At 40.1% G+C, this 21,337-nt stretch overlaps 1 protein-coding gene across 1 annotated transcript; it reads right to left on the bottom strand.

Annotated features, from left to right (window-relative positions):
• Positions 1-6,392: 6,392 nt before the first annotated feature.
• LOC100890056 (tripartite motif-containing protein 2) lies at positions 6,393-20,515 on the bottom strand. The gene is made up of 7 exons (XM_003730048.3): positions 20,274-20,515; positions 11,385-11,847; positions 10,703-10,969; positions 9,183-9,908; positions 8,458-8,727; positions 7,691-7,963; positions 6,393-7,199 (listed from the first exon to the last, which is right to left on the bottom strand). The coding sequence occupies exons 2-7, from the start codon at positions 11,808-11,810 to the stop codon at positions 6,915-6,917; spliced, it is 2,247 nt and encodes a 748-aa protein (XP_003730096.2). The 5' UTR covers positions 11,811-11,847; positions 20,274-20,515; the 3' UTR covers positions 6,393-6,914.
• Between the last annotated feature and the right edge of the window lie 822 nt (positions 20,516-21,337).

The following is a 21,337-nucleotide window of genomic DNA, read 5'->3' as shown; positions in this document are numbered from 1 at the left end:
CCGTATGGGGCCATATTTTCAAAATATCCAAAATTTTCGGGTGTTTGCATTGTGAAAATTGTGAAAAGTGGGCTTTACTTCGAGAAAAATGACCCCTAAAAAACAGGTAGGGGTTTCTAATCTAATTTCCCCCCCCCCCCCCCCCGAGCTTAGTAGTATGTTCTGAGGGAGTGCATTTGGTGAGGCTGACGTAGGAGGGAGTTACATTGGCAATTTTCTTGACGAACAAGTTGAATCGTAATGATGCAACTGAGTCATTACAGCGGCCACCAAACATGACAGACATTGCTTTGATACCAAGTTCTTATAAGTTAGTTACTCTTGCTGTCTTGGTAGAAGGACAGTACTAGCACAGCATTCCAAAGTGAGGTTGCAATTCACAAGCTTCTGGAAGATTGCTTTCTTTCCTATTCCGAATATCCGGGTGTATAACATTAAGCAGTTGAAAGTGGACCTGGGTAAAGATCTATGCTCACAACTACTTTTTCGACATGCCTACACTGGTTGCGATTCGAGAGCAGTCTTCCAGAAGCTTGTGAAATGCAGCCCCACTTAAGAATCCAGTGCTAGTACTTTCTTTCTTCCAAGTCATCCACAGGAACTAGTAGAGTAACATGGTGTCAAAACAATGTCTTTCATGTTCGGTTCCTGCTGTAATGCCTCGTTTGTCAAGAAAATTGCCAATGCGACTCCCTCCTACGCCAGCCTCCACCAAATTCCACTCCCTCAGAACATACTACCAAGTTATGGCTTGGATGGAGAGTGAATCGTAAGACATGGACGTCACAGACAGGGGCTGGAAATTAGAGGACAATGATGATGAATACGGAGGCTGTACCTAGTAATCTTCTTAAGTTGATTCATTGCAACTGATGTACTGCTTTTAGCACACCTTGCTGTACCTGCAGATGTTACAGACTACTATGTGACAGTGTGTGTGTGTGTGTGTGTGGACCTTGCCAACTTATTGTATGCCACAATCCATAGAACGAATCACTTAGTGAAGCAGAAGATGATTTTCCATACTAAAGTACATTCCTCATCAAAATGAAGGAACATGAAGACCTGCATGTGTATTCGTTAGAAGATGACATGAACAACACAAGGTTTTAAACATGTTTAATTGTATGGTAGCCTTATGAATGTGTGTCTAGATATTATTATTAAGTTGTTACTTTGTCGTTGTCACCCCCCCCCCCCTTTGGCCACTCCCTAAGTGTTGACAATGACCTGTCAATAGTTGAATTGACCCTTTTTCTGGGAGGGGGGGGGGGGTCGGTGACATCATAAGGGTGAGAGAGAAACATCAGTTTATTTCCTGTTTATAAAGTGCGCCCTCTATTGAGAATTCTTAGGGTTTTTGTGGCCCTTTGGACACCATATTGGATTTTGCGGTTTCCTGAACCACTGCTTAAGGTTCTAACTTATCCTAATGGATTCTATTACCCCGAAAACCATATCATAGACACCCCAATTATGTCTCTCGGATGGATAATAAGTGACTTATGGCGATTTTTATGCTATGTCGGGCATTTTGGACGCCATCTTGGATTTTAGGGTTTCCTAGACAATCACAAACCATTCTTACTTGTCTCAATGGATTCTCTGATCCCCAAAACCATGGGATAGACACCGAAATTATGTCTCTAGGATGGATAATAAGTGATTTATGGCCATTTTTAGGTATCGGCGGCCATCTTGGACGCCATCTTGAAAATAACAGCTTTCCGAACCTTCGATTTAGGTATACTTTTAGTATGTTATTCCTGAGGCATACTACTAGAAACCGTTGAAAAACCTTTTGTTGCAATTTTTGGGGGTCAAACCATATCTTGACCTGATTATGAGTTATTGTCTCTGCTAATAGAATCCACGTTTATTTTTACCATTGCATTTAATATATGAAATAATTATTGTACATTTCTTATAATATGTGAAATATGAAACAATAAACTTAAACCTGAAACTGAAACTTTTCTAATCTTGATTCGACATTTTTCTCTTTCCATATGGTGTGAATATTTATGTGTGAATATTTGGTAACAATTTGGTGTCAATATTTTCACGTCTTTCCTCTTCTCTCTCTCTCTCTCTCTCTCTTTCTCTCTCTTCCTCTCCCATATCTAAGCGCATAGAGACGATTATGTAATATGCGTTATATTAGAATTGAACATTATTATTATTATTATTATTATTAGAGATATTTCAGGTGGACTTTTCTGTCATGTGAGGTATACATATTTTGTGTAGATGTCCATTGGATTTACCTTGTTGACATGCAAGTTAACGTATGCGAAACATGGTATATTACCATAATAACGTGGCTTCATGGAGTCCGAATGTTTTCAGACAGTTTTGTTCAACTTTGAGTCCCCGATCTATTAAAGTAAAGAGCGGCAAAAGGTCATTCGCAATATCAAAATAATAATACATAAATATCTAATATGAGTCTCAGATTTTTGGGCACCTCGCAATTTATCAGTGCTTGCCCCTTGTGCTATTTCTTAACATTATTTCCAAAGAAGTTTAGTGTCACGTTTTAATGACGTTTTGTGTTATCCTTTAGTGTCTGAGAGCAGAAAGTGCAAAATTCGCTGGAGAGTTTTACTCTATTTCTGCAGAATATTATTGAATATTATCGAATATTATCTTGAATAAGACCCATTAAAAACAAAAAAATCATCGAAGTCTGTAAATTGGCAATGCAGAGTAAAATCTATCTAATCAATATTTCGTGTACAAATGTCTTGGTCATATTTTCGTGGTAATTTCCATGTACACTGGTTCATTTAATACACACTCTATTCTTTTAATGTGGAAGAGTGAAAAATACAAATAATTTGTTATGATTTGAGGAGGAAAAGCTGATTAATTTAGACCTTTAGAAACACCGAACCGCTATGGGTCAATTCAAAGGCCACTGAATAAATTACCCCGGTGCATCGCTTAAGACCGGTGGAAAATTCAATTTTCAGAGACTCATAAATAAAAGCTCTAGGGCATGATCCCCTCGGAAGTATATTTGATCATTCACTTCGGGGCTTTTTGAAATGCTATGAACGATGCTGCATTCTCAATATACAAGCTTAAATCTACCCTGCTCTAAACGGACGATTTCTCGTTCGAAGCCGGCTATTTTGCACCTTTATTGATTAGGACTAGGGGCCTGGAGGTCACGCACATACAAAGAGAAGGTTGACTTCTGGGAAGAGGTGACAAATAATTTGTGAGCGTTATCATTGTTATTATGAAAGTGTGGAAGAACATTAGATAAAACACGTTCCCTGAAAAGCATGGCTCTTTAAATGCCTTCATATTCTAAATTATGTCATGTACATCGTAAAAATCGGGACAGATTTTTTACGCCACGTGTTCGTGTAGAGAGCCATATACATCTTTCTGTGTACAGTGTTTGTAACTTTACCAAAATTTGGCCAAATTCCTTATCATGTTGATGGTTCCATAACCTTGCGATACACATGAATACTTATATGCTAGAGTGATCAACCTTTTCTGATCGATTCCACACCGTTTCTTTCACAATGCAATCGCATGACCAGAACTCAACTTCATCCGGGTGTCCCGAACGAGTGATAAACACTCACACGCACGCTGATATTAGCTCGCACACATACCACGCACGCACATGCACGCACACTCTTTCATAGCATCGTCTATTAGCACAACCAACCCGCTACCTCGAATGTCATCCATCTAGTATCTACATACGTGCCCCCTACCCTTTACCCCAACCAGCGCTCCTGACCGGACCTACATCATGCTGCTTATAAAGTCATCAAAATAATTTCATCAATTCACGAAATTTACTCTCACAATTTACTCGTGCAACACAATCAATTTATGCCACAAAATAGTGACCCGACATGTGCCCCAGCGACATATGCTTCAGGCTTTATTGTATAGGGTTAAGTTATGGATTGCAATTAGGATTAGGTCTTAGGGTTAGTGTCAGGATTAGGTAAAGTGTTTTGTCTAGGGTTTCAATAAGAGTTCGGAAAGTGGTGTAGGATATTGACAGGGAAGCAATAATTGTCCCTCACCAGAGCCTGTGTCGTTAATACCCCCACAACTAAAAAAGTTTTTTTTTCACAAGTTTATTCCATTGTGATTGATTGCATGTTGTATTTCTGTCTTTTAGGCCATCATCTATTGTTCTCATACATGTAGTTATTGGCCTTTATCTCCTTTTCCCCCCCGAAACTGGCGGTTTTAATCCAATTGAGTGCATACTTTAAACAAAAAAATGCGTCTTCCTCATATCCAAGTATGCAAACCGAACTCAATATTATTATTGTTTTCATTATTTATGATGTATGTACTATGTTCTGTTTATATCTGGATTCATTTAAAAATGTTAAAGCATATAATTATATTTTTATGTCTATGGAATTGTTTTTACCTTGTAAATTCACTTGCATCAGCCTCCAGCTGTATTGTTGAATATTCGAATAAAACCTTATCAAATCAAATCAAATCAAATCCTCCATGCAAAATACACGTCATTCTTCGGTCCCTATCAGAGATTTTTTTTTTTTTTTTTTTTTTTGGGGGGGGGGGTCTACATTCCTAAAACGATGTTTCCCGGTTATTACCAAGATTCTTCTGAGCATCAAACAAACAGGCAATCATACAAGAAAACAAACAAACAAATACAAAACGAAACATGGAACCTTTCATAAATGCAAGGAAGACCCTTGTGTTTTTTTTTATCAATTCATCAACAAAACTAAAGAACCATTCAGGAATCATTGGATAAGGAAAATGTGGATTCGGTTTGACTAATTCGTATTTGTATTCAGTATTTTTAAGCAGGATTGCTTCCGTCACTACTTTGAGGGCCCCTGTTTTGGTAACTGTTAAATCAATATAATTTGCGGGAAAATAACATACGGAGACAGTTAAAGGACATCGGAGGCGGCACAACCAGATGCTTGGTTAGATTGATTGCTAATAAAGAGAAATGAACAGAACCATACAAACAAAACATAAGAGATCACGTGTAGTTCTTACAGACATAGACATTATCATAATCCCCTTCAAGGTACAAATATACGTATCTTGCCCTTAGAAGGGCAATAATACGAAGACAAAGATGATGATCAAAATAATAATGAAATAACAATAATTTACTGTTATGAATAACGATTGATGAAAATTGATTAGATCTTTATTAATATTCTTTGATCAGCTTTAGATGTACGGTAATATCGAATACACTGACTCTTTCATTTTGCCAACGAAGAATACATAAACATACATTCAGCTTATCGATACCAAATTAACAATCTTCCAAATACAAAGAAAGTATGAAAGCACCGATTTTGTCAACTTCAGGGGTTCTGATAAATGTCGATGACTTGGGGAGTAGCTTGGACATATAGTTGACGAAATATGTGTCCAAATTGCCTTTGAAGACTTTGAAGACAACCCCCGGACTAGTTTTCAGCGGAGACTCTATAAAAGTAATATCTATCGATTTTGAACATCATGTTGTTCCATAGTCTTTTCTCTAGCCACCTCTGCAGAATATCCAACCTTAATACCATCCTCCTTCTACTCCCCCTTACTCTTTCGAAAGGAGACCTCCCTTTTTAAAGGCATCGGGTAGAATTAAAATTTAATTAAAAGCATCGGGTAAAAATGCCTGACTTCAGGACGACGATGTGTCCGCCCAACTTTGGACTATCTTATTTCCAATTTGCGACTCGAGTGATGTTTTACCTGATAACGATCACCTTTAACTACAAATTGAGAAAAGTCATTCAAGTTAGGCATGTAATTGCCAATAACAAGTTAGTGCGACACATAATTCCTTCGACGTCGGGCATTTCTTATACGATATCTTTCTAGTATATAAAAACCTTGTGCTTGCTTTCCGTCCAGGTTAAGTCAGCTAAACATAATGGCGTCTACTTAACTACTTATATCATAATTACGAATTAAGTTTGAAGACAGATGATTTCAGCATCATGTTCTTTTTAACCAATGAAACTGGGTAGCGTGGAAGATTGTCCTGTCCTTTCGATGGTATTTTTCACCTTCATCAATTTTATAGTAGCGTCTTTAAAAAAATCTCGACTAATCATCAACTTTATCCGCTGCATCCAATAAAATCGACACGATTAACCGAAAGACTTTTGTCTTCTTTATTCCAACATCACATAGCTACGGTAGTTAGTACGACATTGAATATCGTTCAGTCAGTGCTTGTTCCCTCGGGGTGAAATCTATAAAATTGAAAAACTTTGCTTCAAATCGGTTGAGTCATCTCATATATTACCTCTACACTGTATCACCTAAATAGAGAGTGGTCTAGTGGATAAGTATCCTGACTGTGAACCACAAGGTACGGGGTTCGAATCCCGCTGATGTCCCTTGCAGGGGTTGTAAGTGGGTACCTGGTAGGATTCATTCCTTGAATGCAATGAGCGCTACGGTTGCTAAAGCTAAAGCCGGGGTAATAGTATCCTAAGTCCTGTAGAAGCGCATAGAGACGATATGTCATAATGTGAATATGCGCTATTCAATAACGGCATAACAGTAATATCATTTAGACAAAGGGAGAAGCACTGTATAACAAACATTGACCTATTATTTCGTATTACTTCCAATTGTTTTGTGCACATTTTCTGAACAAAAGGCAATCCTTCAGTTTTGATGATTAAAATCATATTTCAGTCATGTCTTCCCAGAGATATAAACTTCAGATGGTCTCTTAATTTTGGCTTATAAAATACAAAGATGACAATTTCCGTTGCCATTTCAAGCGGGCATGTTGCTGCTATTGGTAGGACACGAGAGCTTACTACTACTGGGCACAAAGCTTCTTTGGAATAAATAGGCAGGGATTCGTGCATGTACAATGTCCTTGTAGGCAGTTCTATCACATGCCTCTACGCGAAAACCTTGACGCAGTCATTGCCGTAATCAACGACCACCACTTTGACGTCATCGGTGATCGCGATACCGTTCGGGTAACGGAGACCGTCCTCGTCGCTGTCTACGCGTTTGACGAAGGTCCCGTCCGGTGAGAACTTGAGCACCCGGCCGTTCCAGTCGTTGCACACGTAGATGTTGTCGTTGAGGTCGGTAGCGACGCCGGTCGGGTACTTGAACTCGTCGTCGCCCTCGCCCGACGGCGTCACCTCGAGGAGATAATCGCCGTCCGTGTCGAAGATCTGACCAAGAGGAGAAAGAAGGAATAGAAAGATGAGAACAGTAGGGGGAAAAGGGGAGGAGAGAGAGTTTAAAGGAGGAGAGGATATACGTATATGTTTTATAAGAGATAAGGAAGAAGAGGGGTTCGAGGCAGAGAAGACAGAGACAAAGAGAGGTATATGGAAAGGAGAGAGAGAAAGAGAGGAGAAGAAGGGGAGAAAATGAGAGCCATTTGAAGTGAATGGTAGAGATAGAGGTGACAGGGGGGCAGACTAGGTAGAGACAAAGAGATGAGTACAGGACGAGAGATCGAGAGAGAGGAAGGGAGAAAGATATATGAAAGAGACCGACACATGGAAGAAAGAGATGTTTAATCGTGGAGGGATCGGACAGCGAACGAAAAAGAGGTTCACTCCCACTTGCCTGTTAACGAATATTTTGTCATGGCGGATTTTTAAGCCGGCCATGACATGTTTGACCGAGACGTAAAGCTTGAGCAACATTTTCTCACCTGCAGACGATGGTTGTCCCGATCGGACACGATCAGTTCGTCTTTGCTGTTGACCGCAGCCGAGATGGGTCCTCTGAAGTATCCCAGCGTGTTCCCGTACCCTCCCATATCTCGTACGTGAAGTCCGTCGGGGTCGTAGACCCGCACGCAATGCGACTCGTGGTCGGTGACGTACACGTAGCCGAGGCTGTTGACTGCGACGCCGCACGGTCGCCGGAGCTCTGCAGCACCGAAGATCTGAGTCAGCGTACCGTCTTGGTTGCATACCAATACCTGTTAAAAAGAAGTTTGATAATGCATTCACTTTCAACAGAATATGTTCAGTATTAAAATTATGATTCGAGGTGTTTTGTAAGCCAATATCTTTGTATCACGAGTGAACAGTCAATCAGATGATGGGCACGGCAGGTCATAATTTTGGACTGAAATTCCAATAAACCTCTTGTAAACTTTACATCCCTAATAACACTAGATAGCATTAAAGGGTTTCTGAAATAACAGGTGTGATGTTTAATGGTATAGTTGTGTATAAATAGCCAACGCACAGGTTTGTGGCTTTGATTTGTCCAAATGTGAATCTGATATTCAAATAGTGTTGTCCTAAAACTTATTCCAAATTAATCTGACAACCTTCAACATCATAATCATACGTGTTTTGAGATGGCAAAATAGCAATCAAAATGATATTTAACATTTTTAGTAGACTAGAAGGCAGATGTCACTATGCGACGACGTCGGCGGCAGTCAGGGGATTGGCATACACTTGCCTGTTGATTTCTGTGGTCGGTGATCACCAGGTTGTCGTTGTTGTTGAGCGTCAGATCGACGGGCTCGAAACGCTGGGCGAAGTTCGGGAAGCCAAGTTGTCCCTTGGCATTGCCGTCGATGTCAAAGACACGGATACAGCTGTTACCGGTGTCGGCGACGTAGATGAGCCCGGTTCGGTCCGACACCGTCACGCCCCAAGGCTCCCGTAATCGAGCATCGGCCATGAACGGGTTCACCCCCGACGTCGTTAGATTACCGAACGTGATAACCTGTGGTAAAAATAGAGTAGAAGATATTAAAAGATGGTGAAAGTGGAGAAGGTGAGGACGAAATAAAGGGAAAGGAACAGAAGGAAAAAGAAGAAGAAGGGTAGGATGGAGCTCGAGAATAACACGATTAAAGAAAGGAGGAAAAGTGATACTACGAGGAAGAAGATTATAACATTTGGGAATGACAAATAGAGGCAATTTATAGAGATTTAGAGAAATAATCGTGCACATTGAGTAGATGTCAATTATTATTGAATGCTTATCAAAAAAGGGGGAAATGAAGTGTACAGGAGAATTGAGCAGTGTTAATATAAAATAACATAATTCTTTGACGATTGCGAAATTTGGCTTTAAAAATATATACATTTTTGTTAAGTTAACGCCATGATCTAGCAATCCAAGAAATCATTTACACCGTTTAGAAATTCCTGGAATACTAGTGTATGACGATTTACCTGTCTCTCTGGCTGCATCACATCAAACTCAAGAGGGCTTTCTCCAATCTGCTTCCCAAAGACAGACACGATCAGCCGATGTTTTCCCGCGCAGTTTGGTCTAAAAGTGATATCATAGTTGCCGTCCATGCGGTCACGAACCCTCGCTATCCCGACCTCGCCCGCCGGTGAACAGAGCTTGGCTGTCACCGGAGCACCACCGTTCCGTACCTGCTGTCCTCCTGCATTCCTCGTTGTCACCGTAAGGCACACGTCTTCGCCCGCGGAGATGACGGGCGGGCACGACGGCTGGAGTCCGATGGCGATGTGCGACGTCGAGGTCATGGTGGGGTTCTGCACTTGTCCGAACGCCGCTGCGCGGTCGTAACTGTCCTCGCCCACGTTAAACCCAATATAACCATTATCCTCGGTCTCGACACCGGCACTGAAGTTGATGGATTCCTCTAACTTCCAGGTGGTGTCCCGACTGATGTATAGCAACGCATGGTCGTCCCCTTCACCGTGGAGATTCTCCAGGACGTTGCAGACACTGACAGTCTTGTCCAGCAGTCGTTGCTTGGTCTCGATCTCTTCCTCTAGTTTGGTGTCTCTTGATGAGAATTCCTCGCCGAGTTCAGCGCTGGCTTCCTGCTCGAAGAGTTCAATCATTTCGATCATCTTCTGCTTCCTCTGTTTGATCTGACCGTCGATGCGATCTCGGCTCATCTTGAGACGACGTTGTGTCTCCTGCAAATTATGATATATTATTTTACTGATATTCAGACACAGCAGAAAGATAACAACAATACCAGATAACATCGGGGCTCTGTAAAATAAAAATTGACTCTGAACAATCAGAAATGGAAAGAAATTTACGGAAGCACCATATATATATAGTTCCTACAACATGTACAAGAACTGTTGGGATTATTTCGGCAAGAGTTTTGCAGGAACTTTTCTCACTGAAAAGTATCACAATTGACAAGGTGCTTCCATAAACTTCTTTATATTTCTTTTTTTTTCCATTACCAAACCTACAAAATTCATATTACGATCAATCATACAGACAATGTTTCTCCAATGTTGCTGCAATCAATGTATCTTACAATATACATATTTGTAACATGAAAGTTACCAATTCTCTGCATTGATTCATGATTGATTGAAAAAGATACGATTGATTTGGAGGAGATACAATTATTGATTGTAAAATTAATGTTACAGGGACCTTAGATAAACATACCACCCTCAATTGGCGAATATAAGCAATATAAAACGATATCGGTCGCGTCAATATACCACTTTTTACATCTGGATAGAGATTAGGCCTTGCATAATATTTCCAATACCTTGCAAAAGAAAAGAATAATTTAAGGGGGCTCGAACCCACGACCCTTCATACGACATTCAATATAAAAACAATGTAAATGTGAGGAACCTAATAGAGGTCAAGTATTTAGGCCACCCGAATACGAGATGTTCTTTTGGATTAGTAATATCTATTGACAAAACAAATCCATCCGATCTCTTATGTACGTTACCTTGAGGATTGTGACAGAGTCTCGAAGGCCAGACACCCTTTCCTTGGCCGTGGCTGCCAGGGTGCCAAGGGTCTTCCGACGGCTGGCCGCTGTCTCTTGAAGCGTATCATGGACGTGTTTGGATGGCGGGTGGTCTTTAAGCACACAAAGACGGCAAATGGGAATGTCACAGGAATGGCAGAAAAGCTCTAGAAGATATCCCCGATGACTCCTGCACATCTTGTCATCCTGCTTGGCGAAATCACAGTCTACTCGCATGCCACTTGACTGTAGGGAAAAGACGAAATGAAATACATATTTAGAACTCTCTGTAGACTTGCAGTAGCACGTCTTAGTAACATTTAATCGCTCAGCAATTTTTTGTGTTTTCCTTTTTGAGGCGGGGAAGCTCTTGTAGTCGACTTATACTTTCATGTGATACATCCACACAAATTTAAATAGAATGTATGCCTTTCAATGTGTTCTAAAGGGGAGAGAACAGTAACGGGCAAATCCTGACTATTCTGATATATCTGGGTGTGGAAATAAACTGTCGGAAAATACATGAATGTTATATACAGGTCAGAACTTTGGGTCATTGATGGATTAGGACAGGTAATTGCGTAGTTCACACGACGCCTCGTGTGCAATGCGCGCATCAGAAGTTAACCTAAAATCTGCATGCGATAACCGAATTCCTTACCTGGTGTTCGTCTAGCGTTGTCAACTTGTGATTTTTCGTCAAACGAAGCCGACGATGCGCTCCGGCACAATCGAAGCACAACTCCTCCTCGCAGTTCGTACAATAATGCGAGGCCTCGTTCTCGCATCCGTGGCACGTCAACGCCGTCGCCGACGCCTGCCGCTTCCGACCGATAAAATCGATGATGCTGTTGACGAAGAAATTGTCGGGGAGGGAGTGGACGCCGGCTTGGGGAAGCTCGTACTCGTTGCGGCAGACGGGGCAGGAGAGTTGGTCGTTGTTCTTGGCCACCCATAACTCGAGGCAACCCACGCAGAAGGTGTGTTGACAGGAAAGAACCTTTGGCTTCTGGAGACGGTCGATGCATAAGGGACACTGAAGGAACTCGCGATCAATGTCTTCTGCCCGGACTACACTACTTGCCATGCTATACTTGGATTGTGGTCAGTTCATTGATAAGTACCTGAAATGGAGAATGAATTAATGAGAGAGAGAAAGGGAGAGAGAAATAGAAGTTATTAATACTGTCGATTAATATGTGGGAATGTTTACAATGATGGGATTAACATTTCCTTTCAGCCCGTTTACTAAAAGTATGAACCACTAGGCCACTATCATTCAATGCTAACTCAAATCCAAAAGTAAAACAACTCGTTTTAATGTAATCTTCTAAATATTCCTTCTCATTTCCAAATAACTCGATAAATACAGGATTTAGTAATTATGACATTTAGATTATGGTCAGTATTCTTCTAATTTATAAATCCAGTGTCGGGTTTTAATATTAGTGCAATATGGGCATATACTTCGAAATAACATCCATCCCCACGATAAATCCTATTGAGATTTGTTAATCAATATACATCAGGTATTAATACATCTTGCACGTCGATACATTTACATTTATTTTCTATTTTTGAAGGAGCATGGGGGTATTGACACCCGTTATGCTCTAAAACGATCATCGAATTAAAATAGCAATACTGACAATTTAAAGATATAGACCGATAGTGGCAAAATTGCGGTTCAAGGGTTTTGGGTGCAAAATATCCATTAAATATTGTTTGAATTTACCAAATATATCAATTAGTAGGCGGTTTCCCTGCAAAATTTGTATCATCACGTATTAGTCAAAACATATTCTTTCACATGATTGGTAATAAGAGCTTCCATTTCATTTTTTGAGAGGGGGCGTTTCCAAAACTGGTCTATACCTTTAAGTTCCAAGCATTTTCTGGCAGTTTCGGAACGATGGTGGTACCTCAAAACTCAATTAACGGCTAGCACTTCCGCAGACCACAGGTATTAATGATGAGATCGTATTCAGTGGCGTCTCAAGTTGGGGGGGGGGGGTGGAACCCAACCTTATTCAAGTTGTTGATAGACCTTAACATGGTGTGGGCAATGAATTCAAATTGAAGATTTCTTTGTTATATTTAGATATTGTGAACAGCTGGTGATGGCAAACTTAAAGATCTTTGTCACCAAATTAAGAAAATCTATGCACCTCTCGATATAATAATTGCTTTTCATTTTGAAAACTATTAGGCAAACTGATATGGACGCCCACCCCATTTAGAATATTCTAGCTAGCGACGCCCCTAACTGTTCATGCTTGCCGAGAAGCTCTGATAAACAAGCAGACCACAAAATAAGTGAATCAGTTTATTTTCTTTAGCAGATAAATGGTGACTAATTTTAATATTGCCGACACAAATCTGGTTTTCCCAACATAATTTCAAAAGGGGACAGTGTTACCTGCCACCCCACCCCTAGTCCCTCTATCAATACCCTGGTCATCATGATCCATACAATCCATTCAATTCAATTCAATTCAATATGATGTGATTATTCGACCATGCTGATGTAGGAACACATCAAGTCATTAACCCCTTTAATTCATCAATCCCTAGAGTCGATCGCCAGACGAAAACGTGATGGCAATGAGGCACAGGGAAACTTTAGAAGAGCTAGGATGAGATCATCTCCCTTGGACGATCTCAAACATGACTCATACTTCCATTACACTCAAGGTCGGTTGTGTCAGATTTACATCTGGTAAAGATACATGATGATGGTGAACCATAATAAACATGGCTCTGGTATAGGGTGGGGGTACAGCTACTAGGGTTGTACGACACATGCTCTTGCAACAATTGCGCCGAAAACAATTTCCTACACTTATTAATTCTAATCGTATACCTGACCTAAACGCATCTGAAATTCTAATCCTTACCCAAAGCCTACATTATAATAGTCGCCGTAGAAGATGTCGGACTATTTCCGAAGCCTCTAAATATACGGAATTTACTTGAAAATGTCCAAAAAGAATGGCGAGAAGGCACATGAGTGCGCCCGATCAACATTTGGCGTTTTACGCACTGATTTAAGACTGATGATATTCCTTTTCAAAACATCGAACCAAGCTCGGCTTTAAACCTATAACCCGGTAATCAAGCTTAACATTATAACTTTTTAAGAGTAATTTTTTCCTTTTCAATCTGAAATGTTTTTCTGTAACATTTGTATACATTGTCTTTGATTGCATGGCTTTGTCCCAAGTTTAAATGTATCAAAGCGTATTTCAAATAGATCTCAACAAATCAAAATTTTGGTTATATCGGTGTTTAATCGAGAAAAAGAATTGCAAAGCTTTAAACAAAGAAAAACTTTTGTGCCCCCAGACGAAAATGTAATGCAATCCATTATTCTTAATACATGTAGCTCCTTTTTTTCCTTCTATTTCTGTTTACATGAAGGAAAGAGACAGATTTATAATATATACAGCATAGCTGTTGTGACTGTCACTCTTACAGCTTAAGTCATTGGAGTGACCATTGTTCTTACCAGCAGGACAATTGACCTAACCTTTGAGACGTGTGATAATTTTCAAAATGGCACTTCAAGCGTTGGTGGGGCAAAGTGCGTTGACCTCCAACTTGAGTCTATATTTAACATTTCAATTGAAACCCATCAGGGGTCCGCTATACACAATGCCTATGATAAATGAACTCTAACAGCGATATCATAATCAAGTGTACAGTGCAATTTGAGAAGGAGGTTAACATTGCAAAAGTTCAGTGGCGGGACCGTGATTTTATTTAAAGGGGGAGGGGTAGCAATTTGTGTGAGGGACCGTCATAGAGCAGGCCTCTACATGTAGATATGGCCTAAACAAATCCAAATGCATATATTTCATTGAAATAAAATCTTGACATGATAGGATTATCATACAAACAAACAAAACAGAGTAAAATTAAGTAGAAGCATGCTAAACAAAGGCGAAACCTCAACAAAACAAAGGCCAATTAACAAAAACTTTGCAGTTTACATACACTAATTGTTTACAACTTTCTTTTGTACAGAAGCTGTGGAAAACTGATGATATAGACTTAGGGTGATTAAACGTCCCAATTGCACCCCCCCCCCTGGAGCTGACGGAGGATGGCAAAATTGGGATCGGGATGACTCTTAGGGTGAACAAATGCCCCACTTGCTCCCGCCCCCTCCCCCGGGTGACGTCACTAGGGATTTCTTCTTACCGAGTATAACGTCCTAATTCGAATCATAAAGTAATAACCCGGTGTGACACGTCTGTTTTTTTTATTTTACTTCTTTTGACTGCAATTTTATTTCAATAATATTGTATCTCGTTCTCTATTGTATTATAAAACATGATTTGATTCATAACCACCATCTGCTGAGCAGAAATCTTGAAGGTGGTTAACGTTTTCATTTCTCTCAGAACACGATATCGTGTTTTGTTTATGTTTACATTGCATGTATAACGACTATGGACAACATAAAGGTCGGATATACCTTCAAATCTGTTGCATTTTGGTGTCCTTTGCCAGATGGTACGACTGCGTCAGCGAGCGGGGTCAGCGACAGGCATGACATTTGTCCCGGTGGGGGGGGGGGGGGGGGGGGGGGGGGGGGGGTCACTCTCATACACAAGTGCTACCCACCCGTATCCATCAACCTCTGAAATGGACCCTAATGGCGTATATCGCATCTTTCCTGAAATGAATCCTAATGGCGTATTGCACCTTTTCTGAAGTGACCTTAATGGCGTATATTATGTCGCACATTTTCCAAAATGGATCCTACTGGCGTATCGCACCTTTTCTGAAATGACCTTCATGGCGTATGTATTGCACATTTTCCGAAATGGACCCTAACGGCGTATCGCACCTATTCTGAAATGGACCATAATGGCGTATGTATCGCAAATTTTCCGAAATGACCCTTAAAGACGTATCACACATTTTAAAGTTAACACCACTAAATTGCTATAAAATGGCTTTGAACAAGTTGACGCAAAATGTTATATGTATTATTTTACTGAATGCTTTACCCATGAAAGTCGAAACCTGTGAACCTGAAAAGGTAACAATTTTGATGGGGGGGGGGGTGGTGGGGGGGGGGGGGCAATCAGTGCTTGAAAAAAAAACCTTTTTAAGGAAAACGTCGACGACGCCGTATAGCTGAAAAATATACCCTTTTGACACTTTTGCTGGACGCGGATGCGTGAGCCAGTCGTGTTTGGAGTGACCGTGTGAGAGTGTTATTGTACATAAAATTAATACAAACGAACATTTTAATAGGGGGTTGAGAGTTGGTCTAGCTGTGCGTTTAATTGTTCAACTCTCTGTCTTCGCCTACAAACTGCCTTAGACGGAACCCCGCCCCCCCCCCCCACTCAGTGTTATTTAGGGTACGCATATGCGTGTTCCCTCCTTTTGAAAACACCCCCTAAGTCCGGTGTGTAAAGTCAATTTTGTGTATGTACGAGCCGGACTTTGGTGCGTGAAAAGTATCCCTTTACCGTACATTTTGGTAACACGGATGTGGTCATTCTGACCCCGGAGTGGGCGGGGGGGGGGGGGGGGACGGAACCCTGGTTCGAAATTTGTAGTCGCGTCTTTTGGATTGTGACGTTAAAGGACGGTCCCGTGACGTAAATAACCATATCTGATTTATAAAACACTTTAAAAATCCAATGACACACACACCCTCACACACAAACGCACACATGAACACCACAAACGTTGCCTTGAATAGTATTGTACTAGCGTCCTTGCATAGATTGCCTCCACAAGTTTTAAAAGCGACGCCGCGTGTGCAATATGCATTCGCTGTATCCTCACATCCTATACAGGACGCATTACTAGTCCATTTAAAATTCACTGTAGGCCTACGCCAACAAAACTATTCCAACCCTCTCAGACAACCCTTGATGATCATCAAATAGACATTTTATTCTATTTCTGTCCGGAGCTATGCTAGACAGCTCCCCACGTACATAGCTCAACTAATCATTGATTTACCTTTGTCAAAATACCAGGCGGGACTTTTCAGAACCCCGGTGCATAGTCGCACGAGCATAATTTTATCTCTTATCTGTACATTATTGACTCTCACTTTTAATTTTGAGAGTGAGCTAAGTACTTGACAGTTTATTACAGTGACAAATGTATATTTTTCCATCACAATAATACACAACCTGATCCTGCAGAAAAGACCACCTCACTGCCTGAATAAGAGTTGGCAGCTGCCCGAATGTCGGTAATTTGAGGGGGAGGGGTTACGGTATGAATGGGACATGAGGTATATTTCCAGTCTCGGTATTTGCCCCATTTAACTGCCCACCGCACTTGCCCCGCTCATGTCGGCATCATTATGTAAAAATAATAATAATCATCATCATGATGATGAAAGGATATTTATAATTATCATTGTTTATCTCCTCGTCATTTTTTGGTGTGCCTATCTTTTATCCAGGCGCTCGTTTTTACTGAGGACGCAAGTGAATGATATATGTTTAAAAAGAGAAAGAAATATTCTCAGTTATGCTTCGGGAAATGTGCTCTTATTCTAATCCCTCCTCAACAAAGGAACAAGCTTTTAAAACACACTTCTTTTCCCGTCTTTGTGGTTAGCAGATTGATAAATATGATTTTGTGTTTCAATGTTGATATTATCCTTGCCAATACTTTTACTCCTCCCACGTTTTAATTCTATGTATCGCCTGTGGGAAGGGGCCATGAGCAGAAAATCGTCCCGCGATTTTTTTCCTCTTTTGTGCGCACCCCCCCCCCCCCAATTTGTTGTTATGTTTATTGCATCCCAACATCACTCAAAACCGATGCAATTTTGGAACAAACAGAGAAGAAACTTTGGAGGAAAAAAAATGAAAGAAGGTCCCTCGCCTGTCCTTTCTTAGATCTAAAGCTAGTATGCACCAATGAAGCTAACGACTTTATGAATGTAATCTCTCTTTCTCTCTCTCTTTCTCTCTGCGGTATATGAATGTACATGGATAATATATCATATACATCTATACAAGAGTCGCATACTCGGTATATCTATTCCAGTATAGTAGCAGCTGGCGAGTGCACCGGAGTTGATATGAGAACCACTCGTATGCACCGTGACAGGCAGGCAGGTCGGATGGCGTATCACCGCGGTAAGATAGCGCGCGATCTGTACATGCTCTTATCAGCTATAGACGAGAAGGAATTTGGGCTGTATTCCCTGGATGGTGTGGAGTATTTCCACATAATGATGCAAATTAATTAAGCAAAGTGTTTTTAAACCCCTTCAAAACTGCATGCTGGACGTGTAGTAATGTTTTCGTTCAAACATACGTAATGATAACATGGGAGGGTAACACATGAGAATTAATTTTGATGCAAACTAATTAGTCGAAGTGTTTTTAAACCCCTTCGAAACTGCATGCATGCTTGCGTAGTAATTTTTTCGTTCATAGATACGTAATGATAACATAGTAGGGTAACACATGAGAATTAATTTTGCTTTTCATGTCATATTCAATCAAAGAAACGTATAATAGCATGATGCAATGTAATTTATATTGTTCTAGGTATTGAATAGGAGCACCGCTTTTCGAGTTTTCGCCTCCTAATATCAATGAATAATTTGCAACGTTACTACGTTTAACACATTATTCCGTTAAGTATTAATCAAAAGAAAATGAATTCAAGGTCTAACTTAACAATGTCTTATGTGCTATGACAGGCTTGGCATATTATCACCACGGTATGATAAAGCACGATCTACACATTGTACACAATTTGGGCTATTATATAGTCACTATTCCCAGCTGGCCTGCTGTCGTGTTTTTTGGAACCCCCTGAACCGTTACTGCTATAATTATAACTACAGTTTATTTTATTCTCATACTTAAAATATCCGACAAATCATTCTGTTTGTTAAAATATGCTGTAAATTTGGTCTGGTTTGATTATATAGCATTTCTATCATACTAAACAACAAATCTTTTTTAATTTAACCTTGTACAATATCATTGTCATTTCTCTTGTTAAACACTCGAAAATACAGCTTCATACTTTAAAAGGGGCTTACCATTACAAGCCACGCTTTTCAATAAGCCCTCCATATTCACATGTCACATAGAAAAAGTCCTAATTTCAATTACATGTATGATCAAACTGTCAAATTTTAAAAATCTTCAATAATGTTATAACAAAATCGCAATTTTTATATTGTTTCCAGATGTAATATATCCCCTAGTTTGTTATATCTTATGTTTTCTTCCTACATTAGAGCATGTAAAATAAATACAATATATTCATCTCAATTCAATTTTATTCAATTCAGATAACGTGTATCAATTAACACAGTGATGTAGATATAGCGAGGCACGGGGGCACGTGCCTCCTACCCCCCTCCCCCCCCCCCCCCCCCTCACCGAAAAAATCGGACGACGAAGAAAAAGAAGAAAAAATCCCCCGGACGTCAAACTACCACATTGAGTGGGGGAGGGGTGGGTTAGGTGTGTAAGGTGAGTCGGACAGATGTTATCGTTTATGTACACCAAAATTCCTAACAAGCCAACAAACACAAGAATAATTTGTTTGTTTTTTTAATTAAAAAAAGTAAAAAACTAAAGCGCAAACTAAATATTTAGAAAAAAACTGAGACAAAAAAAAGAGCAATTTTTTTTTAAGCTAAGAAAAAAAAGAAGAAAAGAATAGATAAAAAATAAAAAGCGAAATCTCTACATTTTCAAATTAGCAGAAAGAGAAATAAAACATGAACTATATAAAGTAGTGTATCTCTCAACACTATTAACTAAAGAAAAGCCAACTTTGAATGCTTAAATACCCCCATCATCTATAGACATGGGCCTCCAAACTGGGGTGCTGCTGTACCCCCCTTTTTGCAACCCCCCCCCCCCCCCGACGAGCCTGAAGAATCCATTATCAGGGGACATGGTATAAAGGAAACAATATCAGCGCCTCCACAGTGAAAAGTACTGAGGAATCGTTGTTGTTGCTGTTGCTCATTTTTTGTAGTCGATCAACAGGTAAGCCCAAATATGATATTTTTGCCTGTCAAAGAATTGTTGGCCTTGCCACCCTCACCCCCCCCCCCCCCCCACCGTAGAGTCATGGATACACCACTCACATGGAACATAATTATCAGCAGGTCACAAATTATTATTAATTGCTTATTTTTAAATCTCCGTATGTGTTAATGTGACAGCCAGACCACTAATAAAACCGATACAATGATGATAGAACCCCAAGCCATTGATGCATAAATCCGTCTCCACAATAAGATTACAACTCATAGCACCAATGGCCCCAAATGGGACCTAGCTAGTACCTTTAAGAGGTAAGGAAAAAGATGAATTAAGTTGATTATAATCAATCTTCATCTCCGTCTGTATAAATGTGGCAGCCATTCCATTTATATTTCAATACAACGGATAGTGTAACAACAAAACTACCCAACGGATTAATGCATTTATCCCGTCTGTACAATTACAACTTAACTCACGTCAATGTATTCATATCTACGCACGAGAAACAAGAATGATATGTCGAGCATGATACGTACCCTATAATCTTGAAGAATTATTCACATCCGCGGGGAAAAGAAGTCACTTACATCCAAGCTTATATCCATTATACAAATAGGAGAGAATCAGTCATAAAAAGGGTGATATATTTACACACACAATCCAATATACAGATGTGATATATGAAGTATATTAACTATATGAAAACTATATACACGGAACAGTAAGTTCCACCGCGGTATCAGTCTTCCTCCTATTCTAGATCCATTTCGCCGTACGTTATCCACACTAGAGTTATCTACATGATGTACATGGTGGAAGTCAACATCTTCTTTTGTTCTTGTTGTTTAAAGTTTTACTCTAACCCTGGTAGAGGTTGGAAGGTTGGGAGCACGGTGTACAGACAGCCGACATCGCGACTCGCTCGGGCCAGATGAGAGGTGGTGAAGTACGCATGCGCTGGAATGCACGGCACGTGAATCATGCGGTTGATTTATGTGTGTCTGCTAGTGAGAAGCAAGGGAACGAATTGGTGTGCCATCGTGTGTGCCATTGGCCCTATTGTTACCTAGCTACATACAGTACGTGTTATATACTAGTGAAATATTAATAGCATAAAGTGTCTTCTGAGAAAAACCCCACGATATCTTTAATATTTTCTCGAACACTAATGATAATAATATATAAGACAAACAATCGTGCATCAGGGACAGAAGGAAGGGGGGGCAACGGCATGGAGTGTCGGGTCATCGCCCCCCCCCCCCCCCCCACACACACACATACACAAACACACCCGAATCAATCCGTTGTGCTGGATAGAAATGAAATGATAAATAATAAAGAAGTATGGACCTGCTAATGATATGCTCACAGGACTTTTATATATGATATTCAATCGCATACTTATTGACATTATATAATTATATTTGTAATACTTACTTTGGTGAAGTTTGGACATAATTCTTTAAACACAAATTAATTTTGTAAACGTTTTGAAATATACTTTATCATTACAGGCCTATTCCTATATCCTAGTCTCATATAACATTGCGTTAACATATAACATATCCGATTACATAATCTAACACAACACTTAAACTTA

This window comes from Strongylocentrotus purpuratus, unplaced genomic scaffold (assembly GCF_000002235.5).
Source record: "Strongylocentrotus purpuratus isolate Spur 01 unplaced genomic scaffold, Spur_5.0 spur5_scaffold_12, whole genome shotgun sequence".
Classification (NCBI taxonomy): Eukaryota; Metazoa; Echinodermata; class Echinoidea; order Camarodonta; family Strongylocentrotidae; genus Strongylocentrotus; species Strongylocentrotus purpuratus.
This window is presented reverse-complemented; position numbering and strand designations above follow the sequence as displayed.